This window comes from Spermophilus citellus (genome assembly GCF_964194105.1).
Source record: "Spermophilus citellus genome assembly, chromosome: 4".
Classification (NCBI taxonomy): domain Eukaryota; kingdom Metazoa; phylum Chordata; class Mammalia; order Rodentia; family Sciuridae; genus Spermophilus; species Spermophilus citellus.
This window is the reverse complement of record NC_138185.1, coordinates 198,975,295-199,001,039: the sequence shown is the minus strand read 5'-3', so window position 1 is coordinate 199,001,039 and position 25,745 is coordinate 198,975,295. Positions and strand designations below refer to the sequence as shown.

Genomic DNA, 25,745 nt, shown 5'->3' with positions numbered 1-25,745 from the left:
TTTAAAACCAAACTGTCCATAATTTCCCTACTATATGCTTTCATCTTTTATAATCCCTCTGGTCTTTGTCCACATGTATTTATGTAGTTACTTTTACTCATTTTTCATGATCAATTCAAATGTCATCTCATGATGCCTTTCCAAATCCTCTCGGTAGTTAGCCCTTCTATGCTTTGGACTCCTTTACTGTTTTTAAACAAAGACACTGTTATTTGTATATATGTCTGTCACCTTGTCAAACTCAGAGCATCTTAAATAAAAAGTCCTGTTTTATTTACCTTCCATTCTCTTGACACCTAGCATTTGGTGAGCATCAGCAAATATTTATAAAATCAGACAACTGAGTGATCCTAACAAGGCTCACCACTTCACTCTTTCTTACATGTAATTGCTAGATTGATATTTGAGACTCTCTTGCTGAAAGTCTTCGGTGATTCCTATTACCCGCAGAATAGTCTAGACTCCTTAGCTTGGTAATTGGTACACTCAACTATCTGACTTCAGTTTCAACTTTATTTCCTACTATAGTTAGTCAAACTGAACTGGACTTGCCAGAGTGCCCTATTCACTTTTCTACATTTATATCTTGATTTATATTATTCCTTATTCCTGACTCCTGTCTTAATTCATTTCCCTCCCCAGTACCCTCCTCAAATGCCACCTCTTTTTTTTTTTTTTTTTTTTTTGGTACAGGGGATTGAACTCAGGAGCACTTGGCTACTGAGCCACATCCCTAGCCCTATTGTATTTCATTTGGAGACAGGGTCTCACTGAGTTGCTTAGAACCTTGCTGTTGCTGAGGCTGACTTTGAACTTATGATCCTCCTGTCTCAGCCTCCCAAGCTGCTGGGATTACAGGTGTGCACCACCATGCCCACTCCCATCTTTGAGGTCTCAGAGCATGGTGCTTCTCATTTGCATTTTACGGAGGACATTTATGAACATGTATTTTTTCCTATTTACTATAGTCTCTTAAAAGATAGTTACCATATTAGACCCACAGCAGTTTTGCTTGGCAAGGCTTTTTGTATAGGGTAGTTTGGCTGTATCCATTCCCATAGTTCAACTTCTGTTTAAAATTTTCATTCTAGTTACATTTTAAACTTACCTATGTTTAATTTTTAACTTTGTTTAAGCCAGCTCTGCTGTGGAGTTCAGAAGAATTGGCAATGGAAGCTTTTATATTTGACTGTTTGCCAACCTTTGATGGACTTTACTGGTCATTTATTCCATTCTATTATTTTCCACTGTTATAAAATACTGTGTCATTTTATTCAAGTCAATCAACATTGATATTTGCTTAGCGAGGGAATAGAAAGATATATAATTAGCAATCACATGTCACCATGGAACTGTACAAGGAAAACCAGTCCACTCGTTTAGAAATCTCAGTGCCTCTAGAGCCAGCCTTCCTCACATTGCCTTCTTTATTCTCTATTTTCCAGTTACATTTGAAGCTCAGAATTCTCCCTGTAGAATTTCCCCACTGGTAGTTTCTATTTCTAATTCAGGATTCTCTTTAGGCCTGGAATCCCTCAAAAAGCCTCCCATTCCTTTCCAACCCCGATCCTTCCCCTTCTAAGCCAAGTTACTTGTCTGTTATATCTCTTCCTGAGCACTGTGCTCTTTTTTGTCAGAGAACTTATCCAAGTACATTGTAACTATTGGTTTATTTGTCTACTTTTTTTGGTAAGCTGAACTCTCCCCAAGAGCCTATCTGACTCCCTTTTGCATATCTAGACCTAGTGCAATTTCTGTTATATAATTAGATGCATATTAGTTAGCAGCTTTCTAAGTTCAGTCATGGGTGGAAACTGGCTAGAAATGCTCTTAGCTTTCTACTGTTCAGCTAACATGAAAACAACACAGAATTCAGTTCTTGAGCAACTTATGCCCTGGAAACAATATTTCTATTAATTGGTACTCAACTGTCATAAAAGTAGATGAACCAGACAATCATGTACCCAGAGAAAAGGTGGAGCAGGGAGAAGTGAAGAGTAAAGATGGGAGTGAGTTAGCAAAATTCCACACAGTTAGTTGTAAACTAGTACAAAGGTGCCTGTGCTTTGTGAAGCTTTCTTGATTCAGAAGATCTCAAATAGGAGCAAAGAGCAAAAGGCAGCCAATAGTGAAAGCAGGAAAGCAGGGATTCACAGCAGGCAGACATAAGCAGGTGAGCACCTGAATGGGGCCCTGTTCTATGGGATTGTGGTCTTTGAGACTTTAGGGGGCATGGAGAAGGGGAAGCCAGAACATAAAGCTCTGGAAAGGCTGAGTAGTGAGGAATAAGTGTTAACTACAGGTATAAAGAAACTGAAAAGACCTTAGAAGGATATAGAGATCGTGAGGGATGAACACTAGCTGGCACTGAAGTTTCAAAGCAAAGAATTGAAGAGGGTATTTTGTTGGGGGTGAATAAAAGTAAGAGATATTGAGAAGACTGGTTCTCAAGTTCAACTTATATATGACTATCGGTATTATCTTGAGTAGTATATAAAATTTAACACATTTGGATTAATTATATCTTTGTGTAATTGACACATTGGAGAAACAGTCCTTCCTTGGTAGCTTGGAATCATGATCTTCCAGAAGGCAGGTGATTAATCTTTTGAAAGAAGTCTGCCATTGTACTTTTGTTAAATGGGTGAAGATCCAGTGCCTGAGTTATTGGATCCCTGTTTATCCCTTCAGAGTGTTTATTTAACACCTAGCATATGTTAGCTCTGTCCCAGCACCAGGAACACTCCAGAAACAAAACACAAAAGTTTCTGCAGATGGATAGCTAACTCTGGAGAATGGAAGTGGGGGAAAGACAGAAATATGAAAATAAACAAGTAGTAAATTACACAGTGTATTGGAACATGAGAAGTGCAGTGGAGAGAAACAGGGACAGAAGATAGGAAATGTGTATAGAAAATGTGTGTGTGGGGCTGGGGATGTGGCTCAAGCGGTAGCGCGCTCGCCTGGCATGCGTGCGGCCCGGGTTCGATCCTCAGCACCACATACAAACAAAGATGTTGTGTCCGCCGAAAACCAAAAAAAAAAAAATTAAAATTCTCTCTCTCTCTCTTAAAAAAAAAAAAAGAAAAGAAAATGTGTGTGTGGCCAGTGTACTACAGTTTTAGAAAGGGAGGTCTCACTGAAAAGATGAGGAAAAAAAATAAAAAATAAAGATTTTTAAAAAATGAAAGAGTGGGTTGGGGATGTGGCTCAAGGGGTAGTGCGCTCGCCTGGCATGCGTGCAGCTCGGGTTCAATCCTCAGCACCACATACGAAAAAAGATGTTGTGTCCGCCGAAAAAACTAGAAAATAAATATTGAAATTCCCTCTCTCTCTCTCTCTCTCCTCTCTAAAAAAAAAAAAAAAAAAGTGAAAGAGCAAGTTGCGCAGACTGGGGTCATGTATAATAAGATGCCCTCCTGTAAACTCAACATTGTAAGTCTTCCTAATACCATTTTAAAAATAGCTAATCTTAAAGAAAAGTGGGGTTATCAGTGGTTAGAAGGTAGGTGCTGAGGTCGGAAAGGGCATTTTACATGTTAATCCTTTGCTTTTTCTAAAATTTGTTTGGCTTTTCACCAAATACCTGGTATGACTCTGCAGTTTTCATTCCATGAAAACTGATACCTACGATGCTTTTTTTTTTTTTTCTCCTTTAAAAATCTTCTGGAAGAAAAACAAATGTTTGCTTAGTGAAAACAGAAGCTGGAAATGTTTTTGAGAATCCACAATAATATGAAATATGAGTGACCTGTGAAGAAGCTGCTGTCACAGAGACAAAGGGGAGCTGGTATCCAGAGTGCCACTCATGCAGGTCCTGAGGGAAGAGGGAGCACATGCTGGACAAAGCTGGTGTCCAGTGTTAAGAATCTAAAGAACTGTTTCTGTTTTCAGCTATGTAGATTGATCTGTGTGACCAGCCCATTTTCTGTAAAAGAAGAATCCTCCGAAGTGAGTGCTTTAAGATGTGAGTATGAATCTGGCCAGGCAGCTGTCCTTTCAATGGTTAATTTCCTGGGATGAAATTTCCTTTGTTAGGAATTTTGAAAGTTGAACAATTCTTTTGGTTCCTTTCCCTAGCCAGTAGCTCCGGTTCTTAACCACAGGATAGAAGTTCAGCCTTGAATATCGATCAAAGGGACAATTCTAACTGCCTTTGAAGTACTTCAGAAAAATATTTAAATATTTTAAAATTCCAAATGAAATTAACTTTGATCTGCTTCATTTTATGTTATATGTCACCTGTGGGGAGTGAGGTATTTTACTTAAGCCCTCAATGGTCAATAAACTTAAGAACGAGTAAGAATACTTTATCTAGAGCCAGGTGCAGTGATGCACACCTGTAATCCCAGTGGCTTGGGAGGCTGAGACAGGAGAATTGAGAATTCAAAGCCAGCCTCAGCAATGGGGAGGCTGTAAGCAACTTATTGAGATCCTAATAAAATACAAAATAGTCTGGGGATGTGGCTCAGTGGTTGAGTGCCCCTGAGTTCAATCCCTGGTACCCCCTCCCCCCAAAAAATAGGGCTAGGGATGTGATTCAGAGGTCAAGTGTCCTGAGTTCAATCCCTGACACGACCTCCCACCACCACCAAAAAAAAAAAAAAAAGGAATTTACTATATTGGCTTTGATGAAGAATGATGAAAAATAAGCCTCCTTTATGTTTTAAAAATTATTTCCCAACAATAATAACAAGTCCTTTCTTTCCTTCCACTTTGTACAACCTCAGTCCTGGAAAAATACTGGGATGTTACATAATATTTAAATAATGTATTGTAATTTTAAAACAAAAAACAAGAGCCAGTTGTGGTGGCACATGCCTGTAATCCCAGTTATTTGGGGGGCTGAGGTGGGAGGATTGTGATCAAGGCCTGCCATAACAACCTAGTGAGGCTGTCTCAAAAAATTATAAGGGGTGAGGATATGGCTTGGTGGTACAGCATCCCTGAATTCAATCCCCAGTACTACAAAATGAATGAACAAATAAATGAATAAATAAATGGACTATAGATATAACTAAGTGATAGAGCACTTGCCTAATATAGATGAGGCTCTGGGTTTGATCTCAAGTATCAGACACAATAAAACCTTTTTTTAATTAAACATAATTTTAATTTTTCTATATTATGCATAATAAATTATTATGCATACAAAGTTAAGCTAGTCATTATCTCTTCCTAAGAAGAATATGGTCTAACAGAGACAATCACTATGTTCTTGAACTAGAGAACAATAAGGAAAAACTGACGAAAGAATGGATGTAATTACTTCAGGGAAGAAATGGCATTTGAATTATTATTAAATAGGGATATAATACTATACATTTAACAGCAATGTGATTTTAAACCACTATTAACATTAACAGAAATTTTTAATATACTAAGTTGATGATTTTTTATTCATTATTTTTTTCACTTGGCAAAATTTATGGACCACCTATAGTATATTAGTCACTCATCTATGTGCTAGAATAAAGCAAGAAACAAAAATAGATAAATTCCCTATACTCATGGATCTCAGTCTGGAGAAATTTTTTTATAATTATTTCACAAATACTTAAACTATAAAAAGACTTTTGAATTTGATTACAAAAAACATTGATCACACCATTCACTTTACAAAACTAAAAAATTTTATAAATGAAGGAATTAGATGATGTGCATATTAGCACATATGGATTAGAATATGAAGTACTATTTCCAAAAAAGATTTGAGAAACCTCACTTCCCCATCTCTAATATAGAGAATTCCCCAAAGAATAAATACTCTTCCAGGTGCCATCAGCATCCATAGATAGCTTAATGGCTTTTTTGTTATTGTTGTTGTTCTTAGATGCACATGACAGAGTATATTTTGACATATTATACGTACATGGAGTACAACTTATTCTAAGTAGGTTCTCCATCTATAACTTATTCTAATTAAGATACACACATATGTGTATATATGTAGGAAAATCAAAATGAGATAATTTGTATGTATTCCAATTACATGTATATGTGCAATACATATATCTAAAAGTATACGTATGTGTATGTGCATATATAGTGTCTCATTTGATTTTCCTAATAACCATGTTAAGGAAGAAAGGGCAGTTAAGATTTTTTTTAGTAGATGGATGCAATATTATATTTATTTATTTTTTAAATCTAGTGCTAAGGATTGAAACTAGTGCCTCGCATGTGCTAAGCAAGCACTCTACCACTGAGCCACAACCCCAGCCCCAAGGTACTTTACAATGAGGAAATAGAGTCTCAGAGAGGCTAAATGATTTGCTCAAGATCATGCAACTCAGGCTAGTGGGTATGACTCAGTGGTGAAATGCTGGCCTGGCATGGACAAAGCCCTGGGTTTAATCCCCAGCCCTCCAAAAAAAAAAAAAAAAAAAAAAAGAAAGAAAGAAAAGATCATGCAGCTCCCTGATAGAGAACAAATGCTAGAACTAGAACCCAGGACCTCTGACCTGACAATAGTACTGTCCACTATTTTCCATGTCCTTATACTAACTTTCTAGCAGTATTTGTATCCAGCCTCCATTGTATGGAAATCCAAAGTGTGATGAAGACACATTAAAAAATATGGACAATAACTTGCTATAGGGTTAGCATTTGGAATTAGGAAAAAAGAAATAGAGAAGAATAAAGACTGATTTATGGTCTGGATATCACTACTGACTTACTTTGTAATTTTCAGCAAGTCACAGAACCTCTTGACTTTAATTTGGCCATTTGTCCTAAGTTCTTTTGGCAATAATGTGGCCTGAAACCTGTGAAGCTGTTTTGTAATTCATAGTGGGCTGGGTATAGTGGTATATGCCTGTAATCCCAATCATTTGGGAGACTGAGGCAGAAGAATCACAGGTTTGAGACTAGCCTGGGCAATCTTGCAAGGCCCTGTCTCAAAATAAAAAGGATGGGGATATATGGATATAGCTCAGTTGTAGAGTACTTGCCCAGCATTTGTGAGGCCTTGGGTTGATCCCCCAGTACTGCGCCCCCTCCTAGCAAATATGTATTTGCAAGTCACTAGCAATATTATTGATTATAATTAATAGCTCAGTGACATAATCCTATTTTTTTAATGGTACTGGGCATTGAACCCAGTGGTGTTTTACCACTGAGCTACATTCTTTTTTTTTTTTTTTTTCTGAGCTACATTCTTAACGTTTTAAAAATTTTTATTTGAAAAAGTCTTACTAAATTGTCTAGGTTGGCCTTGAACTTGCAATCCTGTCTCAACCTCAGTCTCGGAACTTGCTGGGATTACAAGTGTTCTCTATCAGGCCCAAAAGTGCCTTTTTTAAGGCTATGAACACCCCCCAACACCATTGGCCCTTTTTAGGTAGATCAACCTAAGTAGGTAAGTTTCTTATGATTGATGTTTATATTCTTTGTAACTTTATTTCAGAGATTGAATTAAGCTTATCTATCAGTCAAAAAGAGGAAAGGGAGGAAAAGAAAGAAGGAGGGAGAGAGGAATGTTAGTTTGTGATCTAAAGGCAAAATGGTCAAAACACAAAAAAAGAAAATTAGACTCACCCGTAGGAGCAAGAGGGCACAAAGAACATTTGAGCACGTGAGAACCACTCTGTAATTAAAAGCAAAGCTTAGGAAAATGTATTTCAAACCCCAGTTTCCTTTTGGAACAAGATACCCTTTAGAAAAAGTGCTAAGAGCCTGTATTACCCTGGTTTAGCTTGTTGTACTTGTTATTAGAAATAAAGAAGGAACACCTTGGGGACAAGGGCAGGATTTCTATTATGGTGTTTCTTCTCTTACAGGTTAACCAAAAAAACCAACTAAACTAACCTTGTGAATCTTTGTCCTATAAGCCACTACAGGATTGTAAGCAGCACTCCTTCCACAATCAAACTTCAGGTCACCACACCTTGGATAGAGTATGGCCACTTCCTGGGGCACAGTCTTTTTCATGCTGGTGGCATCCTGTGTTTGTAGCACTATCTTCCATAGAGATCAGCAGACTTGGTTTGAGGGTGTCTTCCTGTCTTCCATGTGTCCGATAAATGTCAGTGCCAGCACCTTGTATGGAATTATGTTTGATGCAGGAAGCACTGGAACTCGGATTCATGTTTATACCTTTGTGCAGAAAATACCAGGTAAGTGCAACTGGGACCCTCACCAATCTATGAATCCACCCTTTAGCACCTCCTTCCAGAACAAATGTGCTGAGAGTGTGTGGTGTGAATAGTCAGTGTCTTTCTTCAGAGAACACTTTGGACTTTAACTGAACACATTTTTATTCAATGTGAAATTAAGAGACCTGGGCTGCCTGAACTCTGAAACCCATATGTCCAAGAAATACAGCTATAATTTGTCCTTTCTTTTATGCAAAGTTGATTAATACTCTAGGATTCTAGAATAGTGAGAATATTGGGAGTGATCTTGGGGAGAGAATCACATGAGTTTTATTATCCTTGTATTCATCCTTGAAGATGGGGCTGAGGGGACCCTGAAAATTAACTTTTTCTGAATTGTTAGTTTTTTTTTTGGTGGTGGTGGTGCTGGTAATTGAACCCAGCAGGGCCTTGTGCATGGAGGCAAGCACTCTACCAACTGAGGCATCCCCAGCCCTGAATTGTTTTATTATTATTATCCTGAAGAGCCTGGTAAAAGGGGCTGGGTTTGTGGTTCAGTGGTAGAACACTTGCCTAGTGTGTATGAGGCACCGGTTTGATCCTCAGCACCCATAAAAAAATAAATAAAATAAAGTTATATTAGGTCATGGGCTAGCAAGTGTCTTCTGACTCCAACTCTTGAGTTCCCCCAAAAGAGAGCCTGGTAAAAGGAATAGGAGCTATATATTCACCAGAGAAATGACAGACTCTGAAGGGTTGTCTGATGCCTTCTGTTTCCCATTTCAAAAACTTCTGAAAGACATTCCTCACAAGTGGTATCATTTGGGATAGTCTAGGGAAAGAGTAGGTAAGTCTACTCTTACAACTTACAGAGCCTTGTAGCTGAAGAACTTAACTTTTGGTAATCATCTCTTCTGTTTTGTTCTGTGGACAAAACAGGACAGCTTCCAGTTCTGGAAGGGGAAATCTTTGATTCTGTGAAGCCAGGACTTTCTGCTTTTGTAGATCAACCTAAGCAGGTAAGTTTCTTATGATTGATATTTATAGTCTCAATGCCTGGATAACTTGACCACATCACTGCTGTTAAATATCTCGTGTTGTTTGTTAATGATATTGAGGTCATGTGTGAAATCAATTTCTCTCCTTAGTAAGTCTCCTGGATAACAGTAATTGTATACTCCAGGCTCACCAGGGCTGGGTGGAAGGAGGCTAGAAAATAAGTTGTACTTCTTCAGGATAGATGACAAAGTACAGGATAGATTGTACTTTTTGTATTTACTATTTAAGGTTTTGAGTTGAAGCCATTAACTGAAAAATTATTTAATGTCAGTGAAGAAGATACGCATGAAGTTCTCTAGGGTATGAGGCATAAACATGGCAATTGAAGGATGGAGACCCAGTGAATTCTATTTCAGAGGGCTCTGATATAGGATGGAACCATGCTTGTACCTGAGAATTAATCAACCACCCTTGATGACTAAAATCTTTGGTAGTAGAGGATAGTTTATGGTGACTAGTAGCTGTATTTCATATTTGAGCATCCCAATATACTATACCCAGTATGTCTGAGGCCACACTGATATAACAGAATAAGGTAGAATGTTGAACTTGGTATGAGAGGTAAAGATATTTATTGTCCAGGGTCATGGAATAATCATTAACCAAGGGAAAATCTGATGAAAAAATGGTTTGCGCTTGAAGAATGGACAGGATGTATTTTCTCAGTTCAGTAGCACATGAAACTGCAAATGTACTAGAAAATTGGGAGCCATTGAAAGCAACTGCATTATCAGAAACTGATTTGATTTTTAGAAAAGATAATTGTGTTGTGTTTGCTAATAAAAATACAGTGTATTACCTGAATAAATTCACACAGGGAAACACTTATCAATCATAGCATGATGACAGCTATAGCTAGTATTTGTATGACAGCCACACTGACTGTGCCTCATCTAAAGTGCACACCAGTTTAGTGGTGGTGTAAGGTGTATTTCCTATCTTACATCTGAGGAAACCAAACCTCATGAAGGCCAAGTGACCCATATTAGGTCATGGGCTAGCAAGTGTCTTCTGACTCCCAACTCTTGAGTTCCCAATACTATATCTGACTTTCTGGCTTAACCTAATTTTTAAATTTTCATTTTATTTTTGGTGTTGGGGACTGAACCCAGGGGAACTTTACCACAAAGCTATTATCCCCAGTCCTTTTTATTTTTTATCTTGAGCCAGAGTCTCTCTAAGACTTAGTAAGACAGAGTCTCACTAAGTTGCTGGGGCTGGCCTTGAAGTTGCCGTTTTCCTGCCTCAGGTTCTTGAGTCACTGGGATTACAGGCATGGGCCACTGCACCCAACCATACTTAAATTTTTTATCCGAAACAGAAGACGCCTTTTTAAAAAATCTATCTTTCTTTCTTTTTTAAAATTTTTTATTTTCTTTACTCATTTTTAAGACAGGTTCTCTGAAGTTGCCCAGGCTGTCTTGAACTTGTAATTCTCCTGCCTCCTGAGTAGCTGGTATTATAGGCATGAACCAAACTAAACCTAATTTATTGACACATAAAATAATAATCCACTAAAATGACCATACTATAGCTGGGTGTGGTAGTGCACACATGCAATACCAACCACTTGGGGAGGCTAAGGCAGGAGGATCATAAGTCCGAGGCCAATATGGGTGGTTTAGTGAGATCCTGTCTCAAAATTTAAAAACTTTAAAAGGACTAAGAATGTAGTTCATTGGTGGAGTACTTGCCTAGAATGTGCAAGGCTGTGGATTCAATCCCTGGTGCTATACAAGCACATTATAAAAGAACACACCATAAAATAATAATTGTTATTATGACTGTCAAAATAAAATGGATACTCCTTCAAAGTATTCCACTTCTCTGGGTTTCTGTTTCTGCAGTTCAGAGAGGAGCCCTCTGCCACATCATTCCTAATATTCCCCCAAAGCATGAAGGAGTAGACCAATGCTTTAAATGGACTGTTAATTGGATATATGGGTTGTCTCTTTCAAAGGGTGCTGAGACTGTTGAAGAACTCTTAGAGGTGGCCAAAGACTCAATTCCCCAAAGTCACTGGAAAAGGACTCCAGTGGTCCTGAAGGCAACAGCAGGACTGCGCTTACTGCCAGAACAGAAAGCCCAGGCTCTGCTCTTTGAGGTAATTTTTGAAATCTGCATCTTGGATAATTCTGTGTTTTTCTGTATATGAATATTTTCTTTTTGAGGGCTTAGACCTTTGGAGTGTAACTGCAACTTTTAGTATTCCACCATTGCTAAAGCACTGTGGTGACTCAGCTCTTGTAGCTAGTTATATGCCTTTAAAAATATATTTATTTTTTAGTTATAGCAGGACACAATATCTTTATTTTATTTTTATGTGGTGCTGAGGATGGAACCCAGTGCTTCACGTATGCTAGGTGAGCACTCTACCTCTGAGCCAAAACCCCAGCCACCCCTTCTTTTTTTTTTTTTTTTTTTGATACAGAAAAGAGCTTTAGCCAGGTGTGGTGGTATATGCCTATAATCCTGCAGCTCAGGATGCTGAGGCAGGAGGATCTTGAGTTCAAAGCCAGCCTCAGTAACTGAGTGAGTCCTTAGTAACTTAATGAGATGCTATCTAAAGTAAAAGAAATTTAAAAGTCTAATTATGTGGCTCAATGATTAAGTGCCTCTGGGTTCTGGGTTCAATCTCTGGTACCAAAAAAAAAGAAAAGAAAAGAAAAAAGAAATAAACAAAGGGAAGGAAGGAAGTTAGTTTATTAAGTTCATGGTTCTAAAAGCTTGGCATCTAGTAGGGACTTTCCTGCTGGATCAGGACATGGTGGAGGGCATCAGATGGGGAGACAAGCTTCAGCTACATACATTTGTAACTACAACTTTTGAATTTATGGAGCTTCTTCTGAAAAATGAATACTACCTCCTGTCTATGATAATTGTTCTAAATTTTTAAAAGCAGGATCATGGAAATGGTCTTTAATCAACTTTATTGAGATAAATTTATTTTAAATTTTTTAAATTATTATTTTATTTTATTTTATTTTAAATTGGTTGTTCAAAACATTACAAAGCTCTTGACATATCATATTTCATACATTTGATTCAAGTGGGTTATGAACTCCCATTTTTATCCCGTATACAGATTGCAGAATCACATCCGTTACACATCCATGTTTTTACATATTGCCATACTAGTATCTGTTGTATTCTGCTGCCTTTCCTATCCTCTACTATCCCCCCTCCCCTCCCCTCCCATCTTCTCTCTCTACCTCATCTACTGTAATTCATTTCTCTCCCTTGATTTTTTTTCCCTTTCCCCTCACATCCTCTTATATGTAATTTTGTATAACAATGAGGGTCTCCTTCCATTTCCATATGCTTTCCCTTCTCTCTCCCTTTGAGATAAATTTATGTGAGTATTTGAACATGTATATTTATGTAAACAAATGAATATATTTATTTTTGGCATACATTTAAATGAGTTTTGACAAATATTGCAATTTTCTTGTGACCCTTTTGTCAGTTTCCCCTGCCCCTAAAACCAGGCAACCACTGAACCACTGATGTGTTCATCACTTCATATAAATTTTGCTTATATTTCATATAAATGGAATAATAGTGTTTAAATTCTTTTTTTGTATATCTGGCTTTTTTTTTAATCAAGATAAAGTTTTTAGAAGAATCATGGAATTTTAAAGTTTGAAAGATTTCAATTTACCTATTTATTTATTTATTGGCAGTGCCAGGGATGGAACCTAGGGCCTCACACATGCTAAGCAAGCACTCTACCACAAAGCCACATCCCCACCCCAATTTGAAAGATTTTTCACCAGGTGTTGTATCACATGCCTGTAATCCCAGTGACTTGGGAGGTTGAAGCAGGAGAATTGCAAGTTCAAGTTCAGCTTCAGCAAGTAAGCAGCTTAGTAAGACCAAGTATCTCAAAATAAAAAATAAAAAGGACTGGGGATATGGGTTAGTGATAAAGCACCCCTGGCTTCAATTCCTGGTGGGTGGAAGGAAGGAAGGAAGGGAGGGAGGGAGGAAGGGAGGAAGGCAAGAAGGCTGGCTTCAAAAAGCATTGTTTCAGATAAAAAAAATTAAGTATGGTTGGGTGTAGTGACCCATGCCTGTAATCCCAGTGTCTGGGGCAGGAGAATGGCAACTTCAAGGCCAGCCCCAGCAACAACTTAGAGAGACTCTGTCTCAAAATAAGAAATAAAAAGTACTGGGGATAGTTGCTTAATGGTAAAGTGCCCTTGGGTTCAGTCCCCAACACCAAAAACAAACAAAAACAAAAAAGAAAAACTAGAATTTTGTTAAACTCAATATTTTAAATTTTATTGTACAGTTGTACAATAAACATAATATTTAAATTTCATGTTGTAAAGAATATTTATAAAAATATGAGAAGTAAAGACTATTTGTAGGCAGAATCCCATAAAAATCACAGCAACAAAAGATTTTGTATTAGAATTGTGCTCATTCTTCTAAGTCCTTTGACTATCAGCACAGAGGGTTTAAGTTCCTTATCCAAGTACAAGCAGCCTAGCATGTCTGTGAGAATCTGAATCCCAATTCTTTATTCATTCATTCATTCAGTTTATGAGGCCTAAGCGCAGACTAGGTGTTGATAAAGTTACTGGGGACAGGAACAGCAGGAAACAAAAAAGACAATCAGTCCCTGCCCTCATGGAGCTCATTCACATTCTAGTTTCAGGGAAACAAAATAAAATAACGTTGTTCAAAGTATTTCATATAACTGTAGTTGCTACAAGAAAAATAAAGCAGGGTAAGGTGGGTAGGGAATGCTGGTGGTAGGGGGAGGTGCTATTTTAATTAGAGCAGGTAGAAGAGACCTCTCTGGTAAGATTCATTTGATCAGAGGCCTGAGGGGAATAGAGAAACAGTTATACGAAACATTTGTGGGACTATTTCAGGCTCAAAAGAAGAGCAGCTGCAAAAAGGCTAAGGCAGGAACGTACTGGCCATGTTCAGGAACAGTATCCAGGAGGTGAGCGAGGCTGGAGGGAACTGAGTGATGAGAGCCAAGTAGAAGTGAGATCAGAGGTGGGGGAGTTTGTCATAGTGCTCTCAAAGGCCAATATAAAGAGTTTGACTTTTTTTTCTAAAAAGAAGGAAGCCATCAGAAGGTTTAGGAAAACCTGTTCTGAAATCCAATATTAAAAACATCATTCTGGCTGCTATGTTGAGAATACTGTGGTGCAGAGGAGAGGAGTGAAGTCAAGAGCAGGAACTCTCTTTCTGTATTTATTCCTATTTGCTTATCTATCTTCTCTTAAAAGTTTACTTACAGGTCACTTAACTGGCTTTTCCTGGTTGAAACAGGATCCAGAGGTCACTACTTGATGTGTTTCATCCCATTAGAAGTGAGAACTGCAAACAGATTAGAATTCTTCCTATTTCTGTTTGGAAAATCTTTTTTTCCCCCATAAGAACCATAAAAATAAGCCATAATCCACATATCATTAGCCTGTATTTGTGGAGAATCAAGAGCACTGTGCCAGATCTTCATTTTCATTTTCTGAAATAGGATTCCATAAGTCTAGGTCTGAGGTCCCCCTAAGACTCTAAAGGGTCTAACCATGTGCCAGAATCCAGATGGCAGAATGCTCAGTCCTTGGACAGGAACTCCTTTTCTGTGCGAGGTCCATCAGCTCATCTAAGAATGAACTGGGAAAAGCTCCTCCCAGCTTCTAGTGAGTGTCCAGGTAGAATTTAACCACGGGTTTTTTTTTTTTTTTTTCTTTTTCTTTTTTTGGTACTGGGGATTAAACTCAGGGGGTGCTTAACCACTGAGCCATATCCCCAGCCCTAATTTGTATTTTGTTAGAGACAGGGTCTCACTGAGTTGCTTTGGGCTTCACTAAGTTGCTGAGGCTGACTTTGAACTCATGATCCTTTTGCCTCAGCCTCCCGAGCCGCTGCGTTTACAGGCGTGTGCCACTGTGCCCGGCTTAACTACAGGGTTTTTTTTTTTTTTCCCATGTCTTTATTTATTTATGAAGGTGCTGAGGATCGAACCCAGTGCCTCACACATGCGAGGCAGGCACTCTACCACTGAGCCTCAGCCCCAGCCCTTAACCATAGGTTTTTAACAGAATTACAGGATCCTGATTGAGTTGTCAGGATCAGATATATTTCCTTTTCTCAGTTCAGTTCATCCATAAATTTAGATGGTTTGTTTGAAATTATCTTTAAAGTCAGAAATTCCTGTGTTTGTTTTTGCAGGAAGCGGGTCATGGCTTGTCAAGTTCCTTTTCTGGTTTCTTTCATCTAGGAAAAATAAGCCTTACAGAACACAGCCCAAAAAAATGTGGAAATCTGTTTTAATGTCTCAGAGAATCCAGATTTTCCCCCTTTTTTCCTAAGGTGGAGGAGATCTTCAAGAAGTCACCTTTCCTGGTCCCAGATGACAGTGTTAGCATCATGGATGGATCCTATGAAGGTAGGAGAGGTGGTAAAAATGTTCTCAGGGGAGAGAGGCGGGGTCAGTGAAAGCTCTGATTCAAGAACTAAGAACAGAGATTGAGCAGTTAGGAAAAAAAGAACTAAGTAATCCAAACAAATAAGCAGGGAAGAATGGAAGGACAGGTTTTAAAAGAGGGAACATGTGCTCTCCCAAAGAATTTACAGAAAAGAACAAAGGTGGTACCAGGAAAGGGAAAAGAATGCTCTGGAATGTAATCCTTGTATTTCTCTCTTTTAGGCATATTGGCTTGGGTTACTGTGAATTTCCTAACAGGTAAATATATCCTCAAGTATATCTTAAGACTTTAACTGGGGGCCAGGGACATGGCTCAGTGGGAGAGTGCTTACCTAGCACGTACAAGGCTCTGGGTTTGTTTCCCAGCACTGCAAAAAAGAAAAAAAGAAAAAAAAACCCAAACCAAAAACTTTAACTGGTTTTCATAGGCATGGTCAGGAGAATCAAAATCCCTTTCCCTCTTTCTGTATTGTTCTAAAAAACAAAACAAAAACAAAAAAAGAGGGTGATTCAGGGAAGACAAGAACTTAATGTCTATAACCAACCTTTAAGGTCTCAGCTGCAACAAAATTTCTTCTTGAGTTGACATTTACCTGCAACTTTTGGGGCCAGGGAGCTTTGGATTATTTATGGAATATTTTCAATATACAACAAGAACAAGAGAGAATTTACAGGCAGACGAGTGTTGTATTGCCTAAGGTGTGGAGGGTATTCAGAGCTGTTTCTCATTGACAGGTCAGCTACATGGCCACAGCCAGGAGACAGTGGGGACTCTGGACCTGGGGGGGGCCTCCACCCAAATCACGTTTCTGCCACAGTTTGAGGTGAGTCATTTGCATGAAGGTCTGGTGAGCAACACACTTGGCAGGCATATCATGGGCCAAGAAACTGGAGCCCAACTTTCAGATAGCAGTTCTGTCATGAACAGACTGAGTAGAGTCAACTCATGACTGGGTGAACTTCCCCTGGCCCTCTCACTGTTCCTGAGTCCCTTTGATTCCTCAAACTTTGTGAAATTAGCGCACTATCTCCATTTCTGATTTTTGCAGGGAGGGACAGGGATGGTGGTAATAAGATCTTCAGATAATTGTAGATCCTGAACAGTCTTTTTGCTTTTTCTGATTTGCAGAAAACCCTGGAACAAACCCCTAAGGGCTACCTCACTTCCTTTGAGATGTTTAACAGCACTTATAAGCTCTATACACATAGGTGAGGAGGGGGCAGGGAAGATAATCTTTCACGTTGTATGATTCTCCTAATTTTTCAAAGTATTCTCACATCTGTTATACATCTGATCAGGATTATAAATTTTTTGCCAGTCCCCTAAGACCTACCAATTGAAACCCCAGCCATTTACCAAAACCCAAGGGACCCATGAGGCTTCTCCATTCTTGTCCTCAAAAATATGTGATGTAAAAGTCAAACATTTCTTGCTGAGTGTGGTGGTACACACCTGAAATCCCAGTGATTTGGGAGCTGAGAGGCTGAGGCAGGAGGATTGCAAATTCAAGGCCAACCTTGGTAATTTAGCAAGACCCTAAGCAATTGAGCAAGACCCTGTCTTAAAATACAAAATAAAAAGAGCTGGGGATGTACCTCAGTGATAAAGCGCCCCTGGGTTAGATCCCCAGTACACCTCCCACAAAGTTTCTTGGGAGGGAGGTCACATGAAAAAAGCTCAGATAATGCTCAGTACTAACTCCTTTGAGCTGGCCTTCAGATGTTTAGAATCCACTCCACATCCCTATTTGGGGTGAGGAGCTAAGATAATGAGGGCTTTTGTGGGAATGGTTCCCAGGGTGGGACTTTAGGAATATCACTCTGGTCTTAGAATGATAACAGTAGGAGGTTCTTATTTTGATCCAGATTGTGCAGAAATTTCCTCTTGTTGACCATGAACTAAGTCATAGAGACAGAACAAGGTTTTTATCTCTCCAAAGGGAGGCAGAGAACCCATATTCCTTTTGAAGGAGTCAGCTATGGGCTAGAGAACTTCAGGCACAACATGAAATTGGTCAATCCTGTATTTTACAGTTACTTGGGATTTGGATTGAAAGCTGCAAGACTAGCAACCCTGGGAGCCCTGCAAACAGAAGGTTTGTCTGGGTACCTGTGCTGGGTGGGGGTGATGAGCTCAATGCTAGTACTCAGCTCTTCTCTTCCTATCTTTGGCAACAATTCTTGGAGGTAAGACCTATGTTGATTTGGGAAGCACATGTTGTACAAAATGGACATAATAATAGCAAGTTCCTGGTCTGTTTTGTAAGTTCAGATTCTTTGATATGCATCATTAACCATTTTTAGGATGATGTATGTCTACTTGTATGGGGTAATGACTGTTCTGTCAGTTGGAGTTAGGCAGAACTGGGTGCGGTCCTGGTTTGTGTTTTGGAGCAAGTTAGCTGACTTTCCTGTGCCCTGTTCTTGCCTTTTAATGTGATTTCACATTTACTGCATTTTATAGGATGCCTGATTTATCATAAGGCTGTTATTGGAATGGAGATTTTATAACATTTCAGAGTTATCAAACATCTTTAAGTGTATTTAATTTAAGTCTCTGGCTACAGTAAAAAAGGGTGGCACAGTATTTTTCTGCATTGTAGAAAGGAGGGAACTTACTTTTTTGGGTGTTTTGGATTTCTTTGAGATGGTCAAAGCTATCGACTCCTGCCAAATGTTCATTCATTTGCACGAAAATTTGCCTCTAGTTTCTGGGGTTTCACCAACTCTACAAAGCCTGTGTATGAACACTGTGTTAAAAATTGCTGTCACAGGCAGGGCACCATGGTGGACACCTCTAATCTCAGTGACTCAGGAGGCTGAGGCAGAAGGAGGATCATGAGTTCAAGGCCAGTGTCAGCTACTTAGCGAGGCCCTAAGCAACTTAATGAGACCCTGTTTCAAAATAAAAAATAAAAAGGTCTGAGGATACAGCTCAGTGGTAAAGAATCCCTAGAACTAAAAAAATAGAAAGAAAGAAAGAAAGAAAGAGAGGGAGGGAGGGAGGGAAAGAAAGAAGAAAGAAAGAAAGAGAGAGGGAGGGAGGGAGGGAAAGAAAGAAAGAAAGAAAGAGGGAGGGAGGGAGGGAGGAAGAGAAAGAAGAAAGAAAGAAAGAAAGAAAGAGAAAGAAAGAAAGAAGAAAGAAAGAAAGAAGAAAGAAAGAAAGAAAGAAAAGAAAAGAAAAGAAGGAAAAGAAAAGAAAAGAAAGAAGGAAGTATGCTGTCATAGCGATGCAATCAAGGAACTAATTTCATAAGATTTAAAGGCCTGACTCCTGGATGATTCCATTCAGCTTTATGGGTTCCTTGCTTGCCTCCCTCCCTCCCTCTCACATACTGGCCTGTTTGTGTTTGATTTCTTTCAGGGATTGATGGACACACTTTCCGAAGTGCCTGTCTACCAAGATGGTTGGAAGCAGAATGGATCTTTGGGGGTGTGAAATACCAGTATGGTGGCAACCGAGAAGGTAAATGACTAAAATGACCTTTATAGTAGAAGTTCTGGAAAAGTCCCATGGGAAACTTTTTTCAGAGCTCAAGAAAAACTTATCATGTTTCAGGCACTCATTCCAAAGATCTTGGAATGCCTCCAAGAACTAATGTGAAGGGACAGCAAATACGACAGTTGTCACTCTGTGTCGTGGTCTCTTTCCTTGGCTGAGTACCACAGATCCACTAGAAGCCTGTTCGTGGTCTAGGATTTTTTTGTTTTGTTTTGTTTGGTACTGAAGATTGAAACCAGGGGTGCTCTACCACTGAGTTACATCCCCAGGCTTTTTAAAAAAATATTTTTAGTTGTAGATGGACATAATATTTTTATCTTATTTATTTACATGTGGTGCCGAGGATCAAACCCAGTACCTCACATGTGCTAAGCAAGAGCTCTACCATTGAACTACAACCTTAGCCCCATCCCCAGCCTTTTTATCTTTTATTTTGAGACAGGGTCTCGCTAAGTTATCTAGAACTTGCAAGTCTCTTGTCTTAGCTTCCCAAATTGCTGGGCATAGCCTGAGTTTGATGCAGCATTGTGAAACCCTGTTTCAGGTTCAGTTAATATTTGCCTGTTGAAATCATAGTAAAACTCATGTTTAAGATGATAGGAAGAATGATTCATCTTAGGTATTTTAAAAGACATAGACCTTAAAATTAGGGAGAAAACTGGTTTCCAGTGAAGGAAGCAGGTGAGCTCTCTGGATACTGGCTCACAAAGACCACAATACATTGATAGGCAGCTGTTTGAGGTCAGCTTTGACTGTGGTTGGTGAACACAGCTTAGGGAGGGGAGCTGCCATGGAGAAACAGCATAGAGGTTGCAGAAGTTTGTCCATCTCTGTTTTTAATTAAACCTTTTGTTCTGAGCTTTAGCTTTCTCCTCCATTCTCCTGCATTTCTCCGTTAGCTCCAGAAGCTTGCCTTAGAGAGTGACCTCTTCCCCATCTTTGTTGTCACTCACCACCTGCACTTTTGTCCTGGCAGGGGAGATGGGCTTTGAGCCCTGCTACAATGAAGTGCTGAGGGTGGTGCAAGGAAAGCTTCACCAGCCAGAGGAGATCCGAGGAAGCTCCTTCTATGCTTTCTCTTACTATTATGACCGAGCTGTTGAAACACACATGATTGGTGAGTTCACCCCAGGTGTCAATTGAGAAGGGAAAGAAGGCAGGCCTGTGATGGGGAAGGTCAAGGAGAGAAGCATTTGAAGAGGTTGTGGGTGATTTCGCAGCTCTTCTTCAGTGCACCAGCCATTCAAGTGGGAGGGTGAATATGACTCAGGGTATTTGGGACCTAAAAGATGACCTGAACAACTGTAGGTGAAATCTACTATTTTGTATTTTATTTAGAGACAGGGTCTCACTGAGTTACTTAGTGACTCACTTTTGCTGAGACTGACTTTGAACTTGTGATCCTCCTGCCTTAGCCTCCCAAGATGCTGGGATTACACACTTTCACCACCATGCCCAGCTACTTTTTTACATCTTTATTGAGGTATAGTTAATATATGATAAATACACATAAGTTTATAGTGTACATTTTGACAAAAAGGTCACAAGTAATCACCTGTGAAACCATCCAATTTCCTCTGGCTCTTTTAGGATTATTTTTTTTTTCCTTATCACAAAAGTTATACTAATGATTAGCTGTGAGAGTATAGGTACGTGATCTGTCATGGATTCAGAGATATGAATTAATTTCCTGTTTAATATAATCTTACTTTTTAATTGAGGTTAAATACATGTAACATAAAATAGATAACATATATTAACTATAAATATAAATAAATAGGGTCTGTAGATTTGTATTATATAGATATATCATGTTTGTTTATCCCAGTCTCTAAGTTGGAAATTTTATTTCTAGTTTTTCATTATTATAAATAGCACTAGGATAAATTTCCTTGAAGAGTTTTTGACACCAGCTATGCTCTATTTCATTTTAGATTATGAAAAGGGGGGTGTTTTAAAAGTTGAAGACTTTGAAAGAAAAGCCAGGGAAGGTGAGTATAAATAAGCCCTTGACGTCCAGCCATCTGTGTGCCTGCCAACTCTGGTGACCTCATGTGACCTGAAGCACCTCCTCAGTTCAGAAATCTGCTCAGAGGGCTGGCCTCAGCAGTTCAGCTTCTGTTAAATTCGGCCTTCAGACTTAAAAGCATTGGGTGACATAAGACTGTGCAAGAGTACAGGAAAGCAGAGTCTTTAGGGAAATGGTAAAAGAAGAGAACATCTTCATTTTTTCCTTATTGTTTTTTAATCGAAATTGTATTATCAGTGTTAAGGAAACCCTGAGCACCAAAGCACATATGAAATAGCCACAAGGGCTTCCTTAAGAGAAACAATCTAAAATACAAATGATCTGATCTGCTGTCTCCGAAGTGCCTGTCTACCAAGATGGTTGGAAGCAGAATGGATCTTAAATAGTATTTGCCTGTCTTTTGGAGACCTCAGCATTAGTTATAGATAGGGACTTAAAACTAAGCCCCCAAAATGGGCCATAGAAATTTGACAAATAGGGGCCTGCAGGTACAGCTCAGTGGTACCTGCAGGTACTTGCCTAGCATGAAGGCCCTGGGTTCAGTCCCCAGAACCCAACCCCTTTCTTTACCCAAAAATAGAAATTTGGCAGATAAAGAAAGAAATTTGGTAAATACGAGTAGACAAGATTTCATACCAGAAGTGTGCAAATTATTAAGAAGCTATAGTTGCAGACTTGAACTCCAATGTTCACTCTCTTTCACTTTCAGTGTGTAATAACTTGGAGAACTTCACCTCAGGTAGTCCTTTCCTATGCATGGATCTCACCTACATCACTGCCCTGCTAAAAGATGGCTTTGGCTTTGCAGATAGCACCCTCTTACAGGTAAGAGGCAGAGGGTCCTGGAATCCTGTAACAGTCATCATCTTTTTTTTTTTTTTTTTTTTTTTTAGTTTAGTGTTTATTTGGCAACAACCTTGCTTGTTGCCAAAAAAAAAAAAAAAAAAAAAAAAAGGTTTTGAGGTAGCTCATACATGATTTGATGGACTAGATTATCTGGAAAAGAATTCCTTTCTTATACTGATTCCTGTTTACAGACAGATGAAAGCAATAACATTAATAACATAATGATTCCAAATCAATAGCATCCTATGCATGTCCTCCAAGTGCCGGATTCTGTGCTATTTCAGGTACATTTTCTCATTTAACTTTCATAACAACACTTTGAGTAGACATTAGTTTTATCCCCAGTCATCTTTTGTGGGTTAGGAGAAGGAGTCATGAACTTATTTAGTAATCAGAATAACTATAAATGGAAGTATTTTTGTTCACTGTGCTAGTCACCATGAATGTGGGAAATTACCTTGATGTATATATATTATCATAAATTACCTTGATGAATAATTTATATTGACCACTGTATTCTGGAGTGAATTATGAAAATCACTACAGTCTTCTATAAAGAAAATGGGATTGTGCTACTGCAGAATTTCAAGTCCCTAAGGGACCGTCCTTTATTTTTACATATTTTTTTAACTTATTTGGGGTTACTACTAAATGAGTAATGGTCTCATTCATAGCCAAGTTCTTAAAACAAAAATGCAGTGTTTCACATTTAAACTTTTTTCAAATGCCTAATGTCCTTATAGGGGCTGGTGTAGAAGTATTTGTACTTCAAAGCTTAGCATATTATAGTTAGAGAATACAGTAATGTCTTTACTGTTGTAAGGGTTGGTCTGGGATTAATTCAGTCACATAATGTGGTGTGTAACTAGGTGAGGTGAGGTAGTTGAATATTCCAAAGTTATTCAGAAGCGAGAGAAGGACTCTAGTGTTCTTGGATTGTGCAGAGGCTGTAACTAACACAAGCTGTACAGAAAATAGAGTCCACAATCTATTGACTCTACACATGCTTAGTTCTTAGAGTCTTTTTACATCACCTTTGAAATGCATTGTGGTCAGCAGGTCAATGGTCACAAAGGAGGTGGCATCGGATAGTGGAAAGCCTACTTGCATGCCCTCTTGAGCACCCTCAAATAGGAGTGTTTCAAGTCTGTTTTCTTTTTCAAAAAATTATTGTATTAGGTATGTTTGTGTCCAAAACATTTGCTTTTCTAATGCTTGTAACTTACTTAAATACTTCTGCCAAATCAGTGTGACATCTATTCATCCTACAGAGCCCTCATCATTGGCCCGCAGCATTTTAGACACAGCAGTGAACCAAACAAAAATTCTTGCCTTTGTAGAGATTGTTCTATCATTGCTATTCTTTTTAAAAATCTAATTGTTATTAAACACAAATCTAACTGTTATTTAAATCCAGTTATGTGGGGCTGTGGTTATGGCTCAGCGGTAGACTGCTCAACTCACATGTGCAAGTCCCTGGGTTCAATCCTCAGCACCACATAAAAGTAAATAAATAAAATAAAGTTAAAAAAATGTTTAAAAAAAAATCCAGTTATGTTACTGATCTAGGGGTGCTCAGTGGGCATTTAATCAGAAAGGCCACACACCCCAGCGGCCCCTCTGTGCACTATGGGACCTCTTCAGGTTGCCCTTAAAGCTTTCTACTGTGGATGCCAGAAACTAGCTGGTCCTTGAAATCATGGTATTCAACATATGTGAACTGTGTGAAGTATTCCCCTCTCTTGTGATCAAGGCATAAGATCCAGGGAACTGTACATCCTCTGCCTTTCAGAAGGGTGCTCAGGGTTAGAGTTAGGCCTGGAGTTGCCCTTGGATGATCAGTGGGCCTGGTGACTCTTAGTTATGCCTTCAGGGTGTTGTTGCTCTTCATAAAGAGAACATTCTGTGGAAGGTGTGGTTGAAGCATCATCAGGAGGAACAAAAACTGAGTTTACCAAGTGACTATGACCTGCTTTTCTGCTACTAACAATTTTGTCTAAAAAACAGTTACTTACATAGCTGAAAAAAAATTTATATTATCATAAATTACCTTGATGAGTATATATTATCAGGCAGGTCATCTCAGAGGATACAGAACAGAGAGACTTACAGCCCAAATGAAGATGCCCAAGGTCATAGTTTATTGAATCAGAGATGGGCAAAAAGAAAGAGATGGAAGAGATGAACCACACTAGATAGATGCAAGCAGGTTGGAAGCATGCTTCCTGAATCCTAGTTTTTTTTTTTTAAAGTTGTAGATGGACAACAATACCTTTATCTTATTTATTTATTTTTATGTGGTGCTGAGGATCAAACCCAGTGCCTCACACATTCTAGGCAACTGCTCTACCACTGAGCTGAAACTGCAGCCCTGAATCCTAGGTTTCTTGACTTGGATTCATATGACCTCTCTCTGCTACTGAAGAAGTGGTTACAAGAACTTCAGCTGAAGTTTGATCAAGGGAGCAAAGGCCAGGGGGTGCCTGTGGCTGTCACACAAATTTGCTCTATTTGAAGAACCCAGGAGCAGATATGCCAGGCCAGTTGCATTAGCTCATCCATTAGTAGGTTTTATTTGGCAGAAGATATGAAGGATCAGAAAGGTGTTACCTCTGAGTGACTTAAATTAAGACCTCATCAATATTGAATGCCTCATGCATATGTAGTGTGTCATATATATTTTATGTAAGCCTCTAGGTTCCTCTTTGTCTTCCTCTTTATTGATTTCAGCAAATGCAGGTTCTGTCTTATCTGTAGTATTTCTCTATTTTAAAATATATCTTAGGAGTTTTTTCCACCCCATTTATTTTCTTACCTTCTGTACCATGATTGAGCTATGGTTACCGAGATGATTAAGATGTTATCTACAGAAAAATATATAAAAATGAAAAAAGAGAAAAGCTGTATTAGTTGCAGATGATGGGATTTTTAAACTCTGAATTCCAGGGAATATTATTAGATCACATACAATTCAGAAGGTAGTATGTCAGTGCCTACTAATATATCTATTGGATAAAGTAGTAGGTGGTTTACTAAAATTATGAGTTGTATGTGTATTTATGACAGAAGGTTCAAATATATGTTGTAATGGTTAAAAAGATATATGTAATAAAAGACTATCAAAACAGTCTGGAATTTTATTCATTATTTTACATCTGATTTAACTCAATTTGTGAAGATCATACTGGCACTCTTATTGCCCTAGAATATGTTAGCAGTTTTCATATTTTATAAAGTGCTTTTTTTCATTGAAGATCATAGTTTCTAAAAACAAAGTTTAGCTATAATAAGTAGATAAGTTGCTGGATTTTTAGAAGATAGTTCTAGTAAAATTAGGAGTATGCAACAATCATGGTTTGGATATATTTCTATTAATTATTGAAGTAATAATAAGTTCAAATATTTAAATTTTAATCAGAATATTATTAAAGTTATTTTATGAAATCTAATGCACTAAACTGTTTAACACTTTGGTACACATACTGTAAATCAATGTTCATATATTAATAATTGTCTCAACCAGAGGCATCCATTTGTATTTATTTGATTCTTCCCCAGTTTACCCTTGTTGTTTGCAATTTCCATGCAATATTCCAAAACTAAAGTTGTGAAGATGGAGAATTTTCATAATACAAAAAAAAGATGTTATCTTTGCCCTTAAGTAACAAACAGTTTATTATAGAGATTTCACAAAAAATATGGCTATCTCACAAGGCAACTTTGTGAGCTTTGAATTTAAATAAATTGGCTATAGTTTGTCTT

General features: G+C 38.4%; 1 protein-coding gene across 12 annotated transcripts in view; it reads left to right on the top strand.

Annotated features, from left to right (window-relative positions):
• Nucleotides 1-25,745, top strand: part of ENTPD5 (ectonucleoside triphosphate diphosphohydrolase 5 (inactive)) — a 40,689-nt gene that overhangs the window by 10,894 nt on the left and 4,050 nt on the right. For 4 of the 12 annotated variants that reach the window (XR_014021407.1, XM_081289490.1, XM_081289498.1 and 1 more), the window contains exons 3-15: nt 3,895-3,967; nt 7,833-8,117; nt 9,036-9,115; nt 11,116-11,259; nt 15,492-15,567; nt 15,829-15,864; nt 16,342-16,430; nt 16,736-16,815; nt 17,641-17,702; nt 18,971-19,072; nt 20,085-20,225; nt 21,043-21,099; nt 21,847-21,962. Coding sequence is in view for 11 of the 12 variants with exons in the window: in XM_081289490.1 (XP_081145616.1) it covers nt 7,901-8,117; nt 9,036-9,115; nt 11,116-11,259; nt 15,492-15,567; nt 15,829-15,864; nt 16,342-16,430; nt 16,736-16,815; nt 17,641-17,702; nt 18,971-19,072; nt 20,085-20,225; nt 21,043-21,099; nt 21,847-21,962 (1,200 nt within the window). In the remaining variant the exon portion in view is untranslated. Of the gene's footprint in view, nt 1-3,673; nt 3,815-3,894; nt 3,968-7,832; nt 8,118-9,035; nt 9,116-11,115; nt 11,260-15,491; nt 15,568-15,828; nt 15,865-16,341; nt 16,431-16,735; nt 16,816-17,640; nt 17,703-18,970; nt 19,073-20,084; nt 20,226-21,042; nt 21,100-21,846; nt 21,963-25,745 lie in introns of all 12 variants that reach the window. The other 8 variants (XM_081289496.1, XM_081289497.1, XM_081289494.1 and 5 more) reach the window with 6 other exon arrangements.